A 21,750-nucleotide genomic window follows, 5' to 3' on the forward strand; every position below is an offset into this window, starting at 1 on the left:
TGGAATAAAAAAATGGAGAAATTAGGATGCCCAAGACAAAATTTAGATATGAAAACAGTGAAAGCCAGCTGTGAAGTCCTAATAAACTAATCCTGGCCAGGTGCTCTGGCTCGTGCCTATAGGAAGGCCAAGCCAGGAGGATTGCTTGAGCTCAGGAGTTCAGGACAGACTGGGCAACATAGCAAAACTGTCTCTACAAAAAATTAGCCAAGTACGGTGGCAGGCACCTATAGTCATAGCTATGTAGGAGACTGAGGTGGGAGGATCACTTGAGCCCCGGAGGCTGAGGCTGCAGTGAGCCACTGCATTCCAGCCTGGGTGACGAAGCAAGACCATCTCAAAAAAATAAAATGATCCAATTAAGTTAGCTGGACACATTAAATGGTTACTGATGGTTGGAAAAACAAGCTTTCCAATTGTCTCTCAGCTAAGTGTATTTTGTCTTTTGCATTTCTTGGGCCCACCTTGAGGTAGAAAAGGTAGCTGGGCGCAGTGGTTCACACCTGTAATCCCAATACTTTGGGAGGCTAAGATGAGAGGATTGCTTGGTCAACATAGCAAGACCCCAAAGCCAGGGTTACCCAGATCCCAATCCAAAGCTCTAGGGCTGCTGGCATGGATAGTTCATTTGCATGTTAAGCTGTATCAGGAGCACACAAAAGCTCCATTAGGTCAGTAATTGGGCTATTCCTTTTTTTTTTTTTTGAGACAAGTTTCGCTATGTCGCCCAGGCTGGAGTGCAGTGGCGTGAACTTGGCTCACTGCAAGCTCCGCTTCCTGGGTTCACGCCATTCTCCTGGCTCAGCCTCCCAAGTAGCTGGGACCACAAGTGCCCGCCACCTTGTCAGGCTAATTTTTTGTATTTTTAGTACAGACGGGGTTTCACCGTGTTAGCCAAGATGGTCTCGATCTCCTGACCTCGTGATCTGCCCGCCTCAGCCTCCCAAAGTCCGGGGATTACAGCGGTGAGCCACCGCGCCCAGCCCAATTCAGCTATTCTTTTACTTTCCCAGGCTTATTTCTCTCTCAAATGCCAATCAGGGTTACATGTTATCCAGAAAACCTATCATTCTCAACTAAACACATAATGTTCCTGCTAGTTGTAATTTAACTCCTACTCCTTAATTCACAAGTGGCAACCTCCCTTCCACACCAGTACTTCTACCACAAAGCAGAATAGCCATCTGCGATCTAAGAGAGAATAGGAAGATAAATAATCCTTACACCCAAAAGGCCAAACAATTTTTATTTTCAAAAACAACTTTATTCATGACACATATTAAAAAAAAATTCCCACCCCTGGAAATGAGCTAAAAAAATAAACAAAATCCACCTCCCACCTCCCTGTTCCCACTTCCTCCCATTCCCTCCAAATAAAAGGGAAAAAAGGCAAAGGAAAAAAAAAAAAACAAAAAAAACAAAACAACTGAAAAACAAAAATACCCCTAAACCCCCCAAAACAAGGTAGTGCATTTCCCCAGGGGGAAGGGGAATTTACACTGGAGCCGCTGGGAGCGGAACGGAGATCTTCCGGCTACAGAAACCTGCAAAGAAAGACACTCAAAACAGAAAAAGAAACACAAAAGGAAACAAAATAGATCACCAGGCAATCTGGAGGGGCAGGGAGCCGGAGAAGAGGGATGGGGGTGGGTGGTAGACCTGGCTGGACAGGAGCAGGCAGGAGGGGACTGTGAAAGGCGAGAAGACGGAGGGAAGGTAACAAGCAGAACAGTTTGGTGTCCTTCCAGAGCCCTGGGTAAAAAAAAAACCTCCTACCACCCACGCCCACCTACCCTTGAGCAGCCCCCAAGGGGGTGAAGTGGGGCAGGGAAACATGGGGAGCAGCTTGCGCAGTTGAGACGTGTCCATGGCGAATCCCCAGAGTGAATAAGCAGCCCCCTGCCCCACTCCCTGGGCCTTCCCCTACTCCCCAAAGCAGGTCCCTCCTCAGCAGTTAGTTATGGGATTCTCCCCCCTTCCACAGTATATCTTTTTTTTAAAAAATATTTTTTTTCCATCAAGGTCATCTTCTGTTTTTCTTTTTTTTTTTTTTAATTCTTTTTTTTTTCCTTCTTTCCTCTTTTTTTCCTCTCTCTCCTCCTAATACACACTTTTTTTAGTAAGGGGAATACCATGATGTCGCTCTAGCCCGGCCCCTGGAAGAAAGAAGGAGAGTTAGGTGTTAACGTGATCACTAGATAGTTCAGTACAAGCCCCTCCCCGTGGGCCCTTGCCCCAGTTACTGTGAAGGGAAGGGGGGAAAAGAAGTTTTCAAGTGTCCTAAAGCTGACCCCATGATCCCAGAAATAGTAACACACCTGGAGAACTGGGGCAGGGGGAGGGGGGCTTAACAGAAAGCTCTGCCAAACAGTGGCGGAAAAGAAGCATATCTGAGTGAGAGACAGGGGCAAGAAAAAGGACCCCCTTTTTATCCAGTTTTCAGTCCTCCACAGCTCTTAAACCCTAGGCGATCACAAATAGATCCTCCCTAACTCCTGGGGATAGGCAGGTAGAGCTTATGAAAAGCCAAGGTTTCTATGCCTAACTTGTCTATTTAAATGTAAAGAGACAGAAGTGAAGCAAGGCAAAAACCTGGGCACCACACTAGGCCCAGTGAGAAGTTAATCTTGCAAGACTGGCTCAAATAAAGAGTAAATATCTCAAAATCCTCCCACAAGGCTGTTGGGGAGGATCAACTAGCTAGCCTCTGGTATTCTTCCAAGGGAGGTTCAGTCTTCAATCTCTCCCTAACTCCGAAAAAAGTAACAAATGTCCAAGCAGTGCTTTCACTGCCTGGAGGCCCTGTTCCTCCCAGTTTTGTCTGTAAACACCTTCAAATGCCACCAACTCCCAAGAAAAAAAAAGGCTGGGGGTGGAAGCCTCTTTGAACCAAGGGAGGGATGCAGCCCTTATCACCAATTCCTACTGCAGAAAAGATGATGAGGCTGGCCTTCTGGCCTGGCCTGCAACTACCTTCCTCAACCTGCGCAGGCAGGAGACAAAGTTCCTGAAGACCACGGGGAGGGGTGGGGGGAGGGAGGCTCCTCAGACCAGAGAGAAGGAAGCATACAGGGCTCATGGGAGGCGGGGGAAAGAGGAGCAGCCCATCTATCCTGACCTGTAGACGCGACCCCGGGGCCTGCTGTTAAAACCACTGTAGAATCGAGAGCGGGAACTGTTGTAGTTGGTGGTCCGGGCGCGGTAGCGGGCTCGTGGAAAACCCCGGTCTGTTGTGCTGATGCCTGGTCTGTTGGTTCGTTTTGGGATCACCTGAGTCAGAGATGAACAAATGATAGCCTTAAAGTCAACCCAGAGAGTTTATACAGAACCAGAACAGCAATGGACATAGGCTTACCTTGATTTGCCTTCCTCTAAACAGGGACTCATCTAAGGCCAAGGAAGTCCTCACTGACTCTTTGTCTGAGAACTCTATATATGCAAACCTGAAAAGAATTGTCATTGTATCTCTCTGAGTTTACAAATACCTCACAGGTCAAATTCAACTTGCAGGCATGCTTCGTTTTGGGCTACAATGCCGTTACGTTTTCTATTTGTCAAAATTCTTCTAAATAGAAAATTTCAATCATTCAAAAATCATTTAAATTTTAAAATTTCCAGCTACTCTTTGAAATTTGTAAAAATAAGACACACAGGGCCTGAATTTCCATATGGCCATAATAGGCCAAGTAGAAGCTGCCCCTCCCCTTCTAGTTAGTGATCCCACCCACAACTAGCCTTCATTTTTGTTATCTGGCCTCTGAAGACATGTAGGTGCAAATCCTTATATCAACATTAATGCCATGATCTTAAATGACAGAGATCACCTGTGTTAACAGCAAATAACTTACTGCTCAATATAAAACATAATTTATCTATTTGTACACTGTAATTTAAATTATCTCAACTTACTCCCCTTTACTTACCCTTTGGGATGGCCACTAAATTTGTCACAGAGTATGGTAACACGGTTGACTGAACCACAGCCATGAAAGTGAGCTTCCAGCTCTTCTGCTGTTGCACCATAGTCCACCTGATGAGAGGAGAAAAATTTCACAGGCACCAGGCAAATTCCTGTCTCAACAGGAACCCTCCCTAGCCTTTGGTCTGGGCCATCTATACACCAAAGCACATGAAATCTGGTAATTTGAGGAATAAATCTCTTTTCCTTCCAAACCCAGAGCCTTTGCTGATTACTGATCATTCCATTACCTTTAACCTCCTTCCCACACTCCCTCCACACCCAAAACCACACCTATCCCGGAGATGTTCCTTTCAGGACTATTAAATAATTCCCCAAAAGAAGAACTTGCCCCCAACCCCAATCAGAGCCCCAGTACATACATTGCCAACATAGATGGAACGGGCATCAGCCTCCATCTTCTCCTCAATGGACATGATCACTGGGCCAGCTATCAGGAAAAAATAATTTTTTTACAAAAACCACACACTTGTTTTCTACTTGACCAATATATTGCACTTCCACCACCAGGGATACCCCATAAGCTCAGTGAAGGCAAAGATTTTGGTCTGTGCTGTTCCCTGCTGTACCCATAACCTAGAATCGTGCCTAGTGCATAGCAGGTACTCACTAAATATTCGATAAATTGAAAGAATAAACTAATACACACTTAAAACAGTATAGGAATCCCTCCTGCCTCCAAATCAAATCCCTAATGAATGGTTTTGGTTGAAATGCTTTTAAGAGTGAGCAAAATTAAGTGGGCTGAGACTCCACATTTCTAGATTAAAGGGGAAACCCCCTGCAGCTTGCTTTCTCTTAGAATCCTAAAGCGTCTCCAATTGGAGGAAAAACTATTAGATTTGAAGGTCAAATGCGAGCACGCAACCTCTACAAAGAAGGATAGACGTAGACTAAGAACAAAGAGCAACACAATTATAACAGGGACAAAGGGAGGCACAAGGCTACCGCCACCAAAATATAGGTTCTGCCTTACAAAGGTCACAGAAACACACAACGGACTATGACCGCGGCACAGTCAAGCAGCTCCAGGGTGCCGAGTGTCTAACCCCACATTCCCCATCCTCCCCACAACCCTTCCAACCTGAGAACCCGGGCTCCGCGTGCAACCGCCAGTTACTCACCATTGCCTGGAGGTGGACTCATATTCATCTGCTTCTCTACCTCGTTCTGTAGCTCCTTTAGCTTCTCAGCTTCTTCCTCCATCTCCCTGACTCGAGCTTTGATAGCTTCCAGCTCCTAATATAAGTGGGGAGGGTATGGACGAGAGCTTAAGAGGAACCAACGCAGGGGCTGTGCCCTGCTCTCGGCCAGAGCGCGGCCTCAGCCATGCTCGGCCATTTCCCTCGCCCCATGCGAGGGTCGTGATAAAAGAAAAGCTACCCTCTCTAGAACGACACTAGGCACCCGTGACGCCCGAATCAAGCCAGTCGGGCCCCTTGTAGTGATCGCTGACCCATCCCCGGCCCGACCCGGCCCCAGCCACGTTATTCCCCGCCCAACCCCACCCCCCCGCCTGCCACCCGCTCGCCCGAGCTCTGGGCCTCCAGTGACCCGGCCGGCCAGCCGCCGGCCTGCTCGCTCGCCCTCCTTCCCTCACCGGGTCCTCAATGGCGCCGTCCCCCGGGTCACCCTCGACCAGTCCCGGCTCCTCCTCCTCCTCTTGGCTGCCGGGGGCTCCCGAACCAGGCCCAGGGCCCGGAGCTCCCGGGGGGGCGCGGGGCCGGGGCGGCTCCTCTTCGGGCTCGGGCTCCGGCTCGGGCTCCAGCAGCAGCTCCTCAGGCTCCAGTTCCTCAGACTCCAGGCCGTTCCCGTAGTCCCCTGCGCCCCCCGGGGCCCCCTCCCCGGCCTCCCCACCGGCCCCGGGCACAAGATGGCGCCGCCGCCCCGGCCCGGAGCCCCGACCGCCCGCAGCCCCCGCTGCTGCTGCCGCCGCCGCCGCCGCCGCCATCGCCGCTCAGACTGGGGCCCGCCGCCCGGCGATTGGAGAGCTGCGCCGGCCACGCCGAGGACTCATTAGTCAAGCTGCCTGCCCGTCACAACGAGCTAGTACTCCATTGGGGAATATTACTTGGCAATCAAATAAGACCCCACCTCTAAGGCGGGGTACTGCGCCAAATTCTCAAATCCCGGTAGGGGAAATCTGCCCGTCAATCAACACGTGTCCCACCTCCTATCGAGTCCTTAGGTAATAATACCGCCACGCTGTGACGCTATTCCTGCTTCTCCCCGGCCTACGGGCGGGCCCGCGAAGTATAGGACGCTCCGTGATTGGCCCTAGCTAGGCGACTGGAAAGGACCAATCTTCCGATCGCCTCACCGCAGTGGCCCAGTCTCAGATGCCGATTGGCTCGCGAGATTAGAAGGGGTGACACTCGTTTCGTGACAGGTGAACCTTGCCCCCGAAAGGACTGCCGGGCTTCAAACTTGGGAAACCTGAGGTCACATGACTAGCGAGTCCTTAGGGGGCCGCCATCTTGATACTACTGCTTGCCAGCTAGTGAGCTGTTGGCCGGGTGAGGCCCAAAACAGAGCAGCAGTTTCAGGAAACTTGTATCCTGACCAGGAAGCACCAGTAGATGAGATGTTGCTGAAAATGGAGGTTGTGAATGAAGCATTCCAGGAGGGAGCTTACTTTCCCCATCCAGGTTATTGGCATCATCATCCACTAGCTCTCCCACACCAGAAAGCAGGGAGGATTCCTCACTCCAGAGCTACTAGTCACAAGTCCTGTCTGTCCCGCCCTCTTGCGTAGGCCTTCTGCTCCCTAGTTCCATTTTCTTCTCTTCCCCGGACAGCTTCCAATGTCACCCCTCCAATCTGCACCGCTAACAGACTGGCCCCCCTTTGCTGGCGAGGTAAAGTCTCGAAACCGTAAATCAAGGCCTTCGACATCCCAGCATGTGGTTACTTTGTGGATGTTGTTTCCTTCCACCCTTCTCGTTCCATTGGGTGTACCTGCACCCAGTCTGTGCCTCTAACATGTAGTCCCCCTTCAACCAAACCACTGCAAACCCCAGCTTCCCCTCATTTCCCAGGACAAGTGGACCTATCTCCACGGCGCGCTTAATTGCTTTGTGCTGTTTCCTAACTAGGTTGTGAGCGCCTGCAGATGAGGGGCCAGATCCTATTTATATTCGCATCTCCACGGCCTGGCAATATGCCTACCACATAATGTCCTGTTAGATGTTTGTTGATTGAACATGCATTGATTGGGGATCTGGGTGCCACCCTTCATTTCAGCCCTCAAGCCCCCAATATCCCAGAGGAATTTCTCCTGGCAGGTTCCCACTACACCGCTGCACCTGAAGTACCAATGAGACCTAGCCCTAGAAGGCAGGATTGCCACATTTTGGTAGCAGTCCTACACATTTATTAAAAAGGAAGGAATGGCAGTGTAAGTTTGCAACAGAAATTTTTGTGGGCACACTAACCTACAGTTCGAAAGATACATATAGCCCAACCAAAAAGTTAAACAAACATGGTTGGCCGAGGGATTTGGACAAGAGAAGATCCTCATTAGCAAACCAAAAAATCAAAAGTGAATCATTATACCCCACTATTCCCCTCACCCCCACTTTTTCCTCACAATTCCTTACCTCGAGATCTGGGGGACTTGGAGCAGAGTCACAGTCGCTTAAAATTTCACTGCAAATTACTTCATCAGCCATCTCAGCTTCAGTGATCTGGGATAACTAAAGTTGAGCACCGAAGACAAGCTCTAAATGATTGAATACCCTGGAAGAAAGGTCTTTTATACTAATCTTAACCTAATCAAGATTTGTTTATCTTATTGGTACTCAATTTAATCAAGCCAACAAAAGGAAATGTGATTTTTAAAAATGGCTTTGAATCCTATTTTTGTTGAGCGTTTGATTTTGTAATAAGCACCACTCCTTATTATCTCACTGGACTCTCACAACAACCCCATGGGGAAAGTATTTCCAAAACCATAACCTTTTTTAGGGAAAAAGAAAAAGGCTTAATGAAATGAAGAAACTTGCCTAAGTCATTGGACTAATTAGAAGTGTGCAGGGCTGGCTGGGTGCGGTGGCTCACGCCTGTTATCCCAGCTCTTTGGGAGGCTGTGGCGGGAGGATCACCTGAGCCCAGGAGTTTCAGACCAGCCTGGCCAACATGGCGAAATCCCATCTCTACTAAAAATACAAAAATTAGCTGGGCATGGTGGTACATGCCTGTAAACCCAGCTGCTCGGGAGGCTGAGGCAGGAGAATCGCCTGGGCAACAGCAAGACTCTGTCTCAAAGGAAAAAATAAAAATTATATATATACTATACATAATATATATTATGTAATATATATAATAATGTGCAGGGAATTCAAAGCCAGCTTTCAAAGCTCAGATCAAAACTACTATAAGTCCTGCTTTAATACATAAAAATGATGTGTGAAAAATGGAAAGACTAAATTCCAACAATAAAAGTTAAGCAAACTATAATTATATCCAAAAAAATTATTATGCATCTCTTAAAAGGGTTACATAGTATGACAAACATGCGAAAATAATTTTGCTAAGCCAAAGAAGAATGTAAAGTTGTACATAATATATAATTACAACTATATCTGATTTTTTTAAAAAACTTAGGCATGGGAGGAAAAAAGGAGCAAGAACCAGTACAATCTTTCTATTCTTTGGCAATATATACCAAAAGCTTTTAAAATGGTGAGATTCTTAAGACCAGGCGGAGTGGCTCACAACACTTTGGGAGCCAGATTGCTTGAGTCCAGGAGTTCAAAACCAGCCTGGGCAATATGGCAAAACCCATTCTCCACTAAAAATACAAAAATTAGCTGGGCATAGTGGCGTGCGCCTGTAGTCCCCGCCCAGCTACTTGGGAGGCTGAGGCTACAGTGAACCATAATGGTGCTACGTGCACTCCAGGCTGGCAACAGAGTGAGACCCTGTCTCAAAAAAAAAAAAAAAAAGGCCAGGCAAGGTGGCTCATGGCCTGTAATCCCAGCACTTTGGGAGGCCAAGGCGGGTGAATCACCTAAGGTCAGGAGTTCGAGACCAGCCTGGCCAAAATGGTGAAACCCTGTCTCTACTGAAAGTACAAAAATTAACTGGGTGTGGTGGTGGGCACCTGTAATCGCAGCTAGTCAGGAGGCTGAGACAGGAGAAACGCTTGAACCTGGGAGGTGGAGGTTGCAGTGAGCCAAGATTGCGACACTATATTCCAGCCTGGGTGACAGAGAGAGACTCTGTCTCCAAAAAAAAAAAAAGTTGAGATGCTTAACCCAGTAATCCTATTTCTTATCTCTTCTAAAAATGTAATCCAATTTGTGAATAAATATTTTTTGTTTGTTTTTGTTTTGCTTTTTTGAGACAGAGTCTCACTCCATAGCCCAAGCTGGAGTGCAGTGGTGTAATCTCAGCTCACTGCAACCTCCACCTCCAGGGCTCAAGCGATCCTTGTGCCTCAGCCTCCTGAGTAGCTGGGACTACAGGCGCACCACTACCATGCACAGCTAATTTTTTGTATTTTAGTAGAGATGGGGTTTTACCATATTGCCCACGGTGGTCTTGAACTCCTGAACTCAGGCGATCAGCCCACCTCAGCCTCCCAAAGTGCTGGGATTACAGGTGTGAGCCACAATGCCCGCCAGAATAAATATTTTTATCAAAGTGAAAAAATACAGATAAATGACCAAGTGGGCATTAAAATTATTGTACACAAGTAGATGTAATTGTATATAGTCATTATGACTTTGAAACGTTTTAACATCAAGGAAAAATGCTTGCAATATAATGGTAAGCAGAATTGCGTATACAAAATTGTATGATCATAAAAGCAGACAAAAAAATACTGGAAAGAAGTATGCCAAAATAGTAGTTGTCTCTGGGTGACAGCATTATGATTCATATTCTTTATAATTTTCTATGTTCTACAAATTTTCCACAGTCATTATTTATTTATTTACTTGTTTATTTTGCTGACTTTGTTGTTTGAGACAGGGTCTCTGTCGCCCAGGCTGGCATACAGTGGCATGATCACAGCCGACCACACCCTCAAATTCCTGGCTCAAGCAATCCTCCCTCCTCAGCCTCTGAAGTGGCTGGGACTACAGGCGTGCACCACCATGCCCACCTAATTTTTTCTATTTTTGTAGAGACAAGGTCTCACTATGTTGCTTAGGCTTATCTCAAACTCCTGGGGCTCAAGCCATCTGCCCAACTCAGCCTCCCAAAGTGTTGGGATTACAGGCATGAGACACCACGTCCCGCCCATTACATATTTATTTTTAAAAAATCACTCCAACTTTCAAACTTCTAATAGGCATAATTACCTTATGAAAGAAACAAATACATTTGGCTGAGTGTGGTGGCATAGTCCCAGCTAATCCAGAGGCTGAGACAGAAGGATCACTTGAACCCAGGAGTTCCAGGCTGCAGTGAGCTATGATCATGCCACAATACTCCAGCCTCAGCAACACAGTAGGACCCTGTCTCAAAAAAAGAAAAAAGCAAACATATTTAAAAGGCTATTTGAGGGACAGGTGCGATGACTCATGCCTGTAATCCCAGCACTTTTCGAGGCCGAGGAGGGTGAATCACCTGAGGTCAGGAGTTGAAGACCAGCCTGGCCAACATGACAAAACCCCATCTCTATTAAAAATACAAAAATTAGCTGGGCATGGTGGCGTGCACCTGTAATCCCAGCTACTCAGCAGGCTGAGGCACGAGAATCACTTGAACCCATGAGGCAGAGGTTGCAGTGAGCCGAGATTGCGCCACTGCACTCCAGTCTGGGCAACAGAGTGGGACTGTCTCAAAAAACAAACAAACAAACAAAAAAGCTTTTTGAATGGTGACTTGTAAAGTAAGATCCTTCCCTGCTAGTCTATAAACTGTAAAAGACGGGGAACCATCTTATATTTGTGTTCCCTTTGCCTATCACTCTGTGCTCAATAAATGATAACTGAATGAGTCATCTTCAGTAATGAATAATCTTATTTTTTTTAAAAGAAAGTAAAAAAATAAATGAATGAATACTCCTATTTATTATCTTGCCTGTTGTTGATGCATAGAGAATATCAAAGAGATAAGTTTTCCTCTGAGAATGAATTTTTAAATATTTGGTATATAATGGTGTGAGATTCACCCATTATAATTCTCTCTAGGTAATAACCTACAAACAAAGGACCATGGAGTTTTGGAAAAAGTGAAACTCCAATGATACTGTGCCCCAGAAGATGGGAAAATGTATTAATAAAAGGGAATTGGCTGGGTGCAGGGGCTCATGCCTGTAATCCCAGCACTTTGGGAGACTGAGGTGGGTGGATCACGAGGTCAGGAGATCAAGACCATCCTGGCCAACATGGTGAAACCCTGTCTCAACTAAAAATACAAAACTTAGCTGGGTGTGGTGACCTGTGCCTGTAGTCCCAGCTACTCAGGAGGCTGAGGCAGGAGAATCGATTGAACCCGGGATGCAGAGGTTGCAGTAAGCTGAGATTGCGCCACTGCATTCCAGCCTGGTGACACAGCGAGACTCTATCTCATTTAAAAAAAAAAAAGGCCGGGCACGGTGGCTCACACCTGTAATCCCAGCACTTTGGGAGGCCGAGGCAGGCAGGTCATGAGGTCAGGAGATCGAGACCATCTTGACTAACACGGTGAAACCCCCTCTCTACTAAAAATACAAAAAAATTAGCAGGGCATGGTGGCGGAGCCTGTAGTCCCAGCTACTCGGAAGGCTGAGGCAGGAGAATGGAGTGAACCCGGGAGGTGGAGACTGCAGTGAGCCGAGATTGCACCACTGCACTCCAGCCTGGGCGATCTCAAAAAAAAAAAAAAAAAAGAAGAAGAAGAAGAAGAAGGGAATGGCTCAGTGGAGTTAAGAAAAGGAGAATTAAGTAGTAAAAATGGGTGAGGGCATTCATAGTTCTTCCCAGAAGAGAAAAGTTTTCTCACCAAACAACATAAATATTTGACGTCTTGGTAGTTTCATCCCTATTTTTATCTCCTTTCTTGAAATTTTTACAGACTACAATAATGCTCTATGATCTGGAACTACTTTGAAATTTTTACAGACTACAATAATGATCTATGATCTAGAGCTACACTTTAATATGATAGCCACTAGTCACACATGGCTACTGACCACTTGAAACATGAGTAGTCCAATTTGAGATGTGCTGAAGTGTTGAACACACACTGAATTTTGAAGACTTAGTATGAAAAACAGAATGTGACATAATTCATTAATAACTGTTTAATATTAATTCCATGTTGAAATGATAATATTTTTATATACTGGGCGAAATAAAATATTAAAATTAGCTTAATAATTTCTTTTTGCATTTTAAATGAGGTTACTAGAAAATGTAAAACTACATGTGGCTTGCATTATATTTCTATTGGACAGTGCTGATGTAGAACCTTGGAGCCTTTCTCCTTTACTGACCTCTATCTTGGAGCAGACCTCAATAATCTTCTAATGTGGTCTGGTCCTGCTTACCTTGGCTCCCTAAGTTTGCCTTTGCATGGAAGTGGGGTAGCCATTTAAATGTGAAGGACCCTCTGTTGGGCTGCTTAATTTCCACTATGCTTCTTTAACTTTTTAAAAATTTTGTACCTAAAGAACTTGTTTTCATATACTGTACTGGGAATATCTGGAAATATATGTTCATTGTCAAAAGAATCAGAAAATACTGACAGCAAAAAGAACAAAATAAAAGCACTCATAAAGCCCACTATCCAGAGACAATCACTAATGATATTTTGGCATATATACTTCCTGAAAGTTTCAATATGCAAATATATCTCAAGGCACACAGATATAAATATTTTAGCAAAATGGGATCATACTGTATGTATTATTTTCTAATCTATTTTCTTTTTTTACCCAATTAAAAAAAAGGACAAATATCTTCCGATGTCAATAAATATATTTTTCCAATTTTGTTTGTCATAGTTTTACCCAAAAGTCACCTCAGAAATGAGGCCTTCTCTGACCACTCAATTTAAAATTGAACTCTTATGTGTGTATATATACACACACATTCCCCTCAATGAATTATTGTTCTTTATGGTATTCATCGCCTTCTCACATATTATATAATTTTAAAGTTTTCTGTTTCTTTTACTAGAACATAAGCAACATGAGAACAGAGATTTGCATCTGTCTGTTCACTCCACCTCAGAGCCTGTAACTGTGCTTAGCACACAGATGATGCTTGAATATTTGCTGCATAAATGACTGACTGAATAAACTACACAGCATTTCATTTTGGTGTGTTTTCTGCTGAGTTTCAAAATAGTCGATTTATTTCTGTATTCCTCCTGTATCTACATTTAAGGCAGCTTTTTTTTTTTTGAGACGGAGTCTCACTCTGTCGCCAGGCTGGAGTGCAGTGGCGCCATCTTGGCTCCCTTCAACCTCCATCTCCCGAGTTCTATCGATTCTCCTGCCTCAGCCTCCCAAGTAGCTGGGACTACAGGGACTGCGCCACCACACCCAACTAATTTTTGTATTTTTAGTAGAGACGGGGTTGCACTGTGTTAGCCAGGATGGTCACGATCTCCTGACCTCGTGATCCGCCCGCCTCGGCCTTCCAAAGTGCTGGGATTACAGGCATGAGCCACCGCGCCCAGCCTTAAGGCAGCTTTTAAAGTCTTCAAAGGGTCTGCTATTAAGTAACAACACAGAGGGCCGGGCGCGGTGGCTCACGCCTGTAATCCCAGCACATTGGGAGGCCGACGCGGGCGGATCACGAGGTCAGGAGATCGTGACCATCCTGGCTAACACGGTGAAACCCCGTCTCTACTAAAAATACAAAAAATGAGCCGGGCGTGGTGGCGGGCGCCTGTCGTCCCAGCTACTTGGGAGGCTGAGGCATGAGAATGGAGTGAACTCGGGAGGTGGAGGTTGCAGTGAGCCAAGATCGCGCCACTGCACTCCAGCCTGGGCGACAGAGCGAGATTCCGTCTCAAAATAAATAAATAAATAAAAATTTTAAAAAGTAACAACACAGAATATCTACAATCTATCCATTTACTAATAATTGTAACTAAGTGTTGCCCAACTTTATTGAAGGTGTCATTTGTCCTAACACACTTAGATTCTGAATCTATTAGAAGGTCCTAAGTGTGTTCTATTAGGCTCATCACAATTTAGCCCAAATATGCTGCTCTATGATGATTTGGTTTAATATAGGATTAAATTTTGGGCTATCTAAAGCGATAGATGGATTGTATTTCCTTCATATAGTTCTCCACCAGTGTTATTTCTCCCTTAGGACCTTCTGAATCTCCATTTGGTGTTTTTAGAAGAAACAGTGGTCAAAACTCAACATCATATTTGCTTTTAGATGTCACAGAAGGTGGTGTCCACTATATCACCGTCTTCTTAGAAAAGCCACAAAATTTTTTTTGCCCCTCTTGAGTAACTGATAGGCTTTTATAAATCCTAAGAGGAACGTGAATTTCATTCTGTATTTTAATTTGCTTTAGCCACCAAGAAGCTCACAGCTGAATTCACAGCCTAGCTTTAGTATTTGGAAATGCTACTTATAGAATGTTTTTCTGTGCATCAATTTTCCTTTTGCTGCCATCTTATTTCAATTTTCCCTTTACCCCTACTTATTTTTTTTATTTAACCTTGACTTGAAATTCAACCCTGACTTAAAAAATTTATGTTTTCCTATTATTTTGTTTATTATAGTAAGATGTTGCAAATATTTTTTGGAACTAGGCAAATGTAAATCAATCATTAAATCAATCACACAGCAGTGGAGATAAATGCACCAGCTATCATACTTGATGATATTAACTATTAAGAACATCTAATTTCCTTTCCCATAGTGCATATTCACTCTCTGATTTTAATATGGCTTCCCCTGTAGACTTTTGTATACAGAATAGAAAGAGAATGCTGGATTCCTCTAAACAATTATATTTCTTGCAATTTAACACATAAACCCAAGTACCAGTCTATTGCACTGGATTACAGAAAGGCTAGAAATTCCCACCTGAAATTTAAAATTAGGATCACTGTTTCTGTTAGACATGATTTTGATATGGTCCAAGACTAGAGGTAGAGAAGGATGGGCTGAATATTCCTAGAAATTCCATCCAGTTTATCAATTTGCATTAAAATGGCTGAAACCAAATGTCTCACAGGACCAGCAAAGGAAGCAAGGACTCCATTTTTGCCAGACTCCACCCCGCTTTTTTTGTTTGTTTGTTTGAGATAGAGTCTCCCTCTGTCACCCAGGCTGGAGTACAGTGGCTCCATCTCGGCTCACTGCAAACTCCACCTTCTAGGTTCAAGCCTCAGCCTCCTGAGTAGCTGGGATTACAGGCACGCATCACCATGCCCGGCTAATTTTTGTATTTTTAGTAGAGACAGGGTTTCCCCATATTGGCCAGGCTGGTCTCGAACTCCTGACCTCAAGTGATCTGCCCGCCTCAGCCCCACAAAGTGCTGGGATTAGAGGCGTAAGCCACCGCACTTGGCCCAGACCTATTTTTAAGTCTGAGGTGGGCAGCAAGGCACCATGGAGAAATGTTCATTATTATCACACACTTCTGATTAGAGCCTGAACCACAACTGGAGGCTTGATTACTACCACACAAAGATTTTTGGTAGGTTTTCTTTGTTTTTCATTTGGTTATTGTTAGTGGCAGTCCCAGAGTACCGTATACACACACCCTCCCGAGGCTCAGGTTGAAATAGATGGAATTCTTGGCTTTGACCATTTGGCTGGTATAGGAGTGGGGTGAGGATGGGGGAAAGACTCTTTTTTTTTTAATGATCCCAACACTTTCTCAAATCCCTGTTATTCTAATTCTTGCCTTTAACAAGGTCATGAAGAGATGATTAGATCAAGGAAATGTCCTGACCCCAGGCTATACAGTGTAGAAGTCACAAACCCTGTTCAGTCCTTCTCATTAAACTTCTGGGCTTTATTTATTTTTTTTAATACGACCATTACATATTACACAAAAATAAAAGTCAAATGAACTTGGTATTTATAAATTATTAAATAAAAATACAGGAATATAGATTTATATTTATAGAGCTTTCTTTTCTTCTAAACTAACCAAATCTGTTCTGCTGTTTTATGATTTTAAAAAAGTAAAATAGTGTTTGTGTGCCCTAGAATAAGTGGGGAGTGGGATTAATAATCGCAGGACCAAGTTGCCCTACTTCCGCTCCTTCCTTGGCCTAACTAAGCAAAGTCCCTATTTGTCCCTTTGGGCTCTGGAGAGCAAGAAACCCCTCTCCTCCTACTTAATCTTTGAAAAATGGCAATTATATTTATTTCCCTTATTTTTTAAAAAATGAAATGGATTTAAAAATTGGGAGCCATACTCAGCCTTCTTGGCCAAGAGCTAATCCCAAGGAACTATATGGCTCTAGAAGAGAGTCCCTAGTTTTCCCTGACAGAAGAGTCTCTGGGGTTTCCCTTCAAGCTAAGAAGGGCAGGACAGGTCAAAATTGCCCACTGTGGTCCCATCTAAGCTATGCTTCTGGGAATCCAGACCAAGCCCTTTACCCTTTCAGAAAACAGCCTCTCTTTCCACCCAGGTGTGAAGGCTTCAGAGCAGGGCATTTTGGTAACCTGGCCATGGTCCCTGCAGCTCCTCTTGGCTAAAGGTCCCAGGGAATGCTAACAGGGATATGCGTCCTGTGGTAGAGGGTAGGGTGAAGAGTGTGCTCCAAACCTGAGGAAAGAAGCACAGACTCCAATTTGGAGCCGATGGTCTAGTCAGTGGTTTTCCAACTTTTTTTCAGCAGTAAACCCCTTAATGCAAATAAAATCTTACCCTGAACCCCGATAGGTGAGACAACTACAAGGGGAGCTGTTCTGTTTGAGGGCAAATTGCCCAGCCTGCTCAGCTCCCCACCCCCTTCATCTCCCCAAGGACTCCTGAGGCAACCCCTAGGAAACTTCAGGGCTCTGCCAAGCAGTTTGAAAACCACTGGCCTAGTCTGTCCTGAGCAAGTCAGAGACCCCCCACCCCAACTGCTTGCCACAAGCTGGCTCTGAGTTTCTGGTGTCAGCATACTCACAACAAGACCAAGTGGCACATGCAGCTTACCACCTCCCCTAGAAATACCATTAAAAAGTGCAGCCCTCTCACAAAAGCAGAAGTCTGGACTCAACACCTGAGGCCAATTTGGTCCCACGTTCTGGCGATCACAACTACTTTGCCACATTCTAGGACCAAGTGAAAATCTCCAAGAAGAGTCAACCATGGTCTAGCTAAGCTGATCAGTGCTCAGGACCACAGGCAGGGTTCTAGAGCACTGTGTCAGAAAGTTAGCATTGGAGAGCAGCAATCTTAGCACCTTGGAAAGTGCAGCAGTGAGGTCTGGCTCAGGGCATGCATCTGGAGAGAATAATTTCTTCCTCAAAAGAAAAAGCCATAATCTGAAGCTGTTCTAGAGGACTGCGAGTTCCAAAGTTAACATCCTCAGACTCTGAGATACAGACAAGTAACACCCATGCAAACAGTGTGGCTTCAAATAAATCATAAATGCTTCTAGGTCATGGTAGGTACTGTAGAACTCATATGCCTGGCCCCTGATAAAGCCGAACCAAAACCCACAACACAGCATAGGCCAGTCCTGGAGTACCCATCACCCTCACACCCATGGGATTCAGAGCTGAAATGGTCCTCTCAAGGCATCAGCAGTCTCACTGAGACACAGTGTGGGACCCAGACTGCATTCTGGATCAGCACTTATGTCCACAACCTCAAAAGGAAAATTAGTTAGGGCCCCAATTTAGAGTTTCGGTTTGGGTACAGAGGTCCCAGAGATTGGAAACACTTTAGGCACCATTGTGCCTGAGTGGGAGAGGAGGGTGGCAGGCAGGTCCAGCTACCTAAGCCTCCATCCATCCAGGCTCAACAGCCCTGCCCTTCTATCAGAGCCCGGGAGGCAGCAGCAAGTGCATAATGCACAAGGAAGAGGGATGATGAAGGAACAAGGCCAGCTGCAGAACTGCTCTTCTCTCCAAAGCCTTGCCAATTACTTTCTGGAGAGAAGCAGCAGAGCCCTCGGTCTGGATACAATGTTGCTCTCTAAGCCTTTAGGCATCAGGACAAGGGCAGGGGAAAGGAGGGGTTGGGAGGAGGGACAGAGAACTGCCCCTAGTTCTTGCCATTGCAAGAGGGAATGTTTTCTCCTTGAGGAATCCCACCACCACCAGATTTGCCAGGCAGCCCAGCATGCACACCAGCATGCGTGCACATGCACACGCGTGTCCAAGCAGCCCACTGTTACAGCCACCTCTCCCTATCACCTGAGAACCCCTAAGCTTCCATTCCAAAGGGATGTGCCTTCTGCGTTCCCTAAATCCCACTCATCTAATGGAATACAGCTGCTTATGTAAGTCCACCTTCCTCAGGGCTGCGAACCAAGTTCCAGGTCGTTTCATGTGCCCACACCTATAGGCGTGATCCCTCCCACCTCCCCCAGCCCTGGAACGACTCCATCTCCTGCGCCCCTAAACTTGCCAAAACATTCTCCTCCCCTATGTGTCCTGCTCACTCTTCCAATCGCCTGCCTGGCCTACTCAGCTCCCTCACACACTACCCTTCCCCTGCCCATCCTGTTCCATGCCCACCCATCCACCAACTCCATTTCTTCCAAGGGCATTTCTCTGTTCTGTTCCTGCTCTCCTGGCCCCCAGCCACACCTAGCCCCACCTGGCCCTGGACTTTCACTTGCTAGCAAAAAAGGCCCCTACAGTTACCAGGGCCCCCAGTGCCACGGCCCCCGTCAGCACTGTCCTCACTGATGCCCAGTTCCCCTCCCGCAGACGCCGCGCCTCCTCCAGGGCCCCGTCCCCGTATAGAGCTGTGAACTCCGCCTGTGGGAGAGAAGGGAAGTAGGAGAGAAAGAAGGAGAAAGGGATATCAGGAGAGGAAAGAGTGGAGAGAAGAGGAGAGGAAGAGTTCCAGTTCCATCCACTGCGAGCACTACCCCATACCCAGCTCCTCTCTGGCCAAAGCTCTTCTGGCTGCAAGCCCCTCTGATCCCCCCAGGTGCACCCCCACCCTGAGAGACTGGTTCATTTGCCCACTCTGCCTCCAATGAATTCCATCCTTTCCTTGGCGAAAAATTCTGCTCAGAACTAGCATCCTTTGCCAAGGCTTGCCTGACCACGACCCATCCCTGGTCCTCCCCACCACCCACACCATGACTCAGGTGTAAAAAGTCCCTGACAACATTCCCCTGCAGGCACTCCTTGGGTGTGTATTCTGTCCTCTGCTTGGGACCATGAGCCCATCCAGTGTTGACTGCATGGCAGCGCTGGAGTGCAGAGTCCAGGCATCTCTCAATCTAATTCCACCCAGACGGGGAGACTCAGCCCCGTACCTCATTCCCAACATAGCTGCCTCAGCCTCCAATCAGAGCCCCCATCTTCCCCCTGGAGACCAGCTTTGCGGAGGGATGTGCAGAGCGGCAATTGAGAAGCTTCTTACCCAGCCCCCACTGCTGTGGATCCAGTCAGCCAGCCGCGTCTCCAAGTAGGCCACCATCCACTCCTGCACTTGTCCCACCAGTGGTTCCATCTCCTTGTTGACACTCTCAGCACACAGTGCAGCCCCAAAGACAAAGAAGGCTACAAGGCGGCCCCAGTTGGGGCCCCCTTGAAAAAGTTCATCGGAGACCTGGGTGAAGCGTTGTTGGGCTGAGCCTGGGGTCACATGCAGCTGAGCCGCCAGATCAGAGAAGGTGCGCCGGAAGCGGGTCTCGAACTCATCTCCAGCTGCCCGCATGGCTTGGTGCAGCGGGTCAGCTGCTGGGCCCTCCCCGGGGCCAGCTCCACAGACATAACCCTTCTGCCTCAGCTTATAACCTACAAAGTCTGCCACCAGAGCCCGTGTGTCTGGGGCCGAGGCTGGGGTCGCCATCCGGGCGGCTATAAGAGGCAAGGATGAAAGACTGGCATGAATATATGGAGAGAGAATCAGAAGGAGCATTTCTGGTTTGACCAACCCAGTGAGATGAGGAGGAGAGAGGAAATGCTCAGGACTCACTGGACAGGGAGAGGCAAGAACAAGGGAATTAAGTCATGATATGAGACTAGGCTGTGAGAGGCTGGCCATTACATTCCTAATATGCCAAATTAAATGTAAAACAAGTAAATTTTCTGTTTAGAATACTTAAGATTCTTTTCATAATAAGACGTCAGCACTATGACACCCCTACAACACCCCCGCCTCCGGATCTCCTTAGTCCACATCTTCTTGGCTAGAGGAAGGGGCTTAGGACCTCCCCAAATGCAAGAAGTAAAGATGTTGGCAGAGACACAAGATGAGGGGGAGCAGATGGGCTGAAGAGAAAGGTGGGAGATGCAATGGGTTACTCCAGACAGAGAAAGGAAGGAGACACTCACCCAGCCGGGATGGCAGCTCTTAAGACACAGCACTGGTGGCAAGGAGCCCCCAGCTGGGGCCTTTCATCCTCCCGGCCAGCGTGGAGCCCTGGAAAGGGGAGGGGGAGATCAGAACCAGGAGGGGAAGGCCAGGGATCAGGTTCTGGCCTGGGAAGGGCTGGGGTTGCAGCTCTGGGCCTAGGCCCCTGCCCCCAACGCTCTACCAGCTGTGTGGCCGAATCCATGTTTAATGACTGTCCTCCCGGGAAACCCAAGGCCAAGGGCTTCCTGCCGACACCATCTCTATTCCCAGTTCCCCCTAGTGCAGCCCAAAGGCCCAGCTCCTCCCTTACCCCCACCTCAGCCAGTCTCCAACCCCGCCCGCCTGCCAGGTTAGGGATCTCACGGGTCAGGCCGCTGCCGGGATCCGGGCCGTTTCCTGGTGCAGGAGCTGGGAGGGAGGGAGAGAGGGAGGAAGGGAGGGAAGGAAGGAGGGAGGAGAAAGGGGGGGCAGAGGGAGGGACCGGCGCCGGGTGATGATGGGGCCCAGAGATGCGTCCAGAGAGAGGGGCGGGGCTGGGACGCAGGCCTGCAAAGGGCCACTACTCAGGAAGAGGGAGGGCGGCTGAAGGCAAAGAAGGGCTGGCTGAGAGGGCACGGTGGGCTGGGCTGGGCTGGGCTGGGCTCCTGAGCCTCTAGGCTGCCCAGAGAAATATGCCGGACTTCGGGACATCTCAGGGCAAATTTAGCATTTCCAGGAGGTTTCCGATGTTCCATGCACTTGTTGAACTCTTCCAGCCCTGAATTGTGTGCCTGGAAAACAGGAGCAGTTCCCATTAAGCTGGGAACCGTCTACCAGGTGCCTTACCCTTATGGGGCTAGCAGACACCACACAGACACCAAACCTTTCCCATCTTTTCTCCAGGACCTTTAACCCAGTGTTCTCTTTGTGGGCTGGGCTTCAGCCAGGCATCAAGGAGCCAGGACTTGGATCACAAGCAGTTTCTTTCGGTACTTCAATTCATCTTCTTTTGTAATCAGATTGATTTTAGTGGGTTTTTTTTTTCTTTTTCTTTTTTTTACCCAACACACAAACTAATTCTCATTATGAAAAAAATCAAACAAAGAGGTGCGGAGTAATAAAATACAGGTTCTCAAACACACACACACATACACACCCAATTCCACTTCCCTCCCTGCAGGTTGCCAGTGTTAAGCTTGATGTTTATCCTTCCAGATTACATATATATGGGTCCATTATTTATATATGGCAGTATATTTATACAGGGCAGGTCACAGGCATGAAGCAGTCTGACCACAGCTGATCCACATGAGGGCACTCACAGCCAGCCCCCTGGGCTCTTGGATCTGGCACTTTCTTCAGCTCCATTTAAAGAGCACCCCAACCAA

At 47.0% G+C, this 21,750-nt stretch overlaps 1 protein-coding gene across 3 annotated transcripts; it reads right to left on the reverse strand.

The window, feature by feature from the left end:
• Nucleotides 1–1,229: 1,229 nt before the first annotated feature.
• Nucleotides 1,230–21,125, reverse strand: LOC100598768 (bcl-2-like protein 2). 3 transcript variants are annotated; one of them, XM_012497990.2, is made up of 7 exons: nt 5,580–7,397; nt 5,104–5,218; nt 4,342–4,409; nt 3,924–4,030; nt 3,356–3,443; nt 3,119–3,270; nt 1,230–2,156 (listed from the first exon to the last, which is right to left on the reverse strand). In XM_012497990.2, the coding sequence occupies exons 1-7, from the start codon at nt 5,928–5,930 to the stop codon at nt 2,117–2,119; spliced, it is 921 nt and encodes a 306-aa protein (XP_012353444.2). In that variant the 5' UTR covers nt 5,931–7,397; the 3' UTR covers nt 1,230–2,116. The 3 variants fall into 3 exon arrangements, with proteins under 3 accessions (XP_012353444.2, XP_003260693.1, XP_003260694.1); XM_003260645.4 differs by lacking the exons at nt 1,230–2,156; nt 3,119–3,270; nt 3,356–3,443; ... (2 more) ...; nt 5,104–5,218; nt 5,580–7,397 and adding exons at nt 15,887–18,828; nt 19,445–19,884; nt 20,362–20,449; nt 20,747–21,125; XM_003260646.4 differs by lacking the exons at nt 1,230–2,156; nt 3,119–3,270; nt 3,356–3,443; ... (2 more) ...; nt 5,104–5,218; nt 5,580–7,397 and adding exons at nt 15,887–18,828; nt 19,445–19,884; nt 20,362–20,449; nt 20,694–21,125.
• Between the last annotated feature and the right edge of the window lie 625 nt (nt 21,126–21,750).

The sequence above is a fragment of the Nomascus leucogenys genome, chromosome 22a (genome assembly GCF_006542625.1).
Source record: "Nomascus leucogenys isolate Asia chromosome 22a, Asia_NLE_v1, whole genome shotgun sequence".
NCBI classification, from domain to species: Eukaryota; Metazoa; Chordata; class Mammalia; order Primates; family Hylobatidae; genus Nomascus; species Nomascus leucogenys.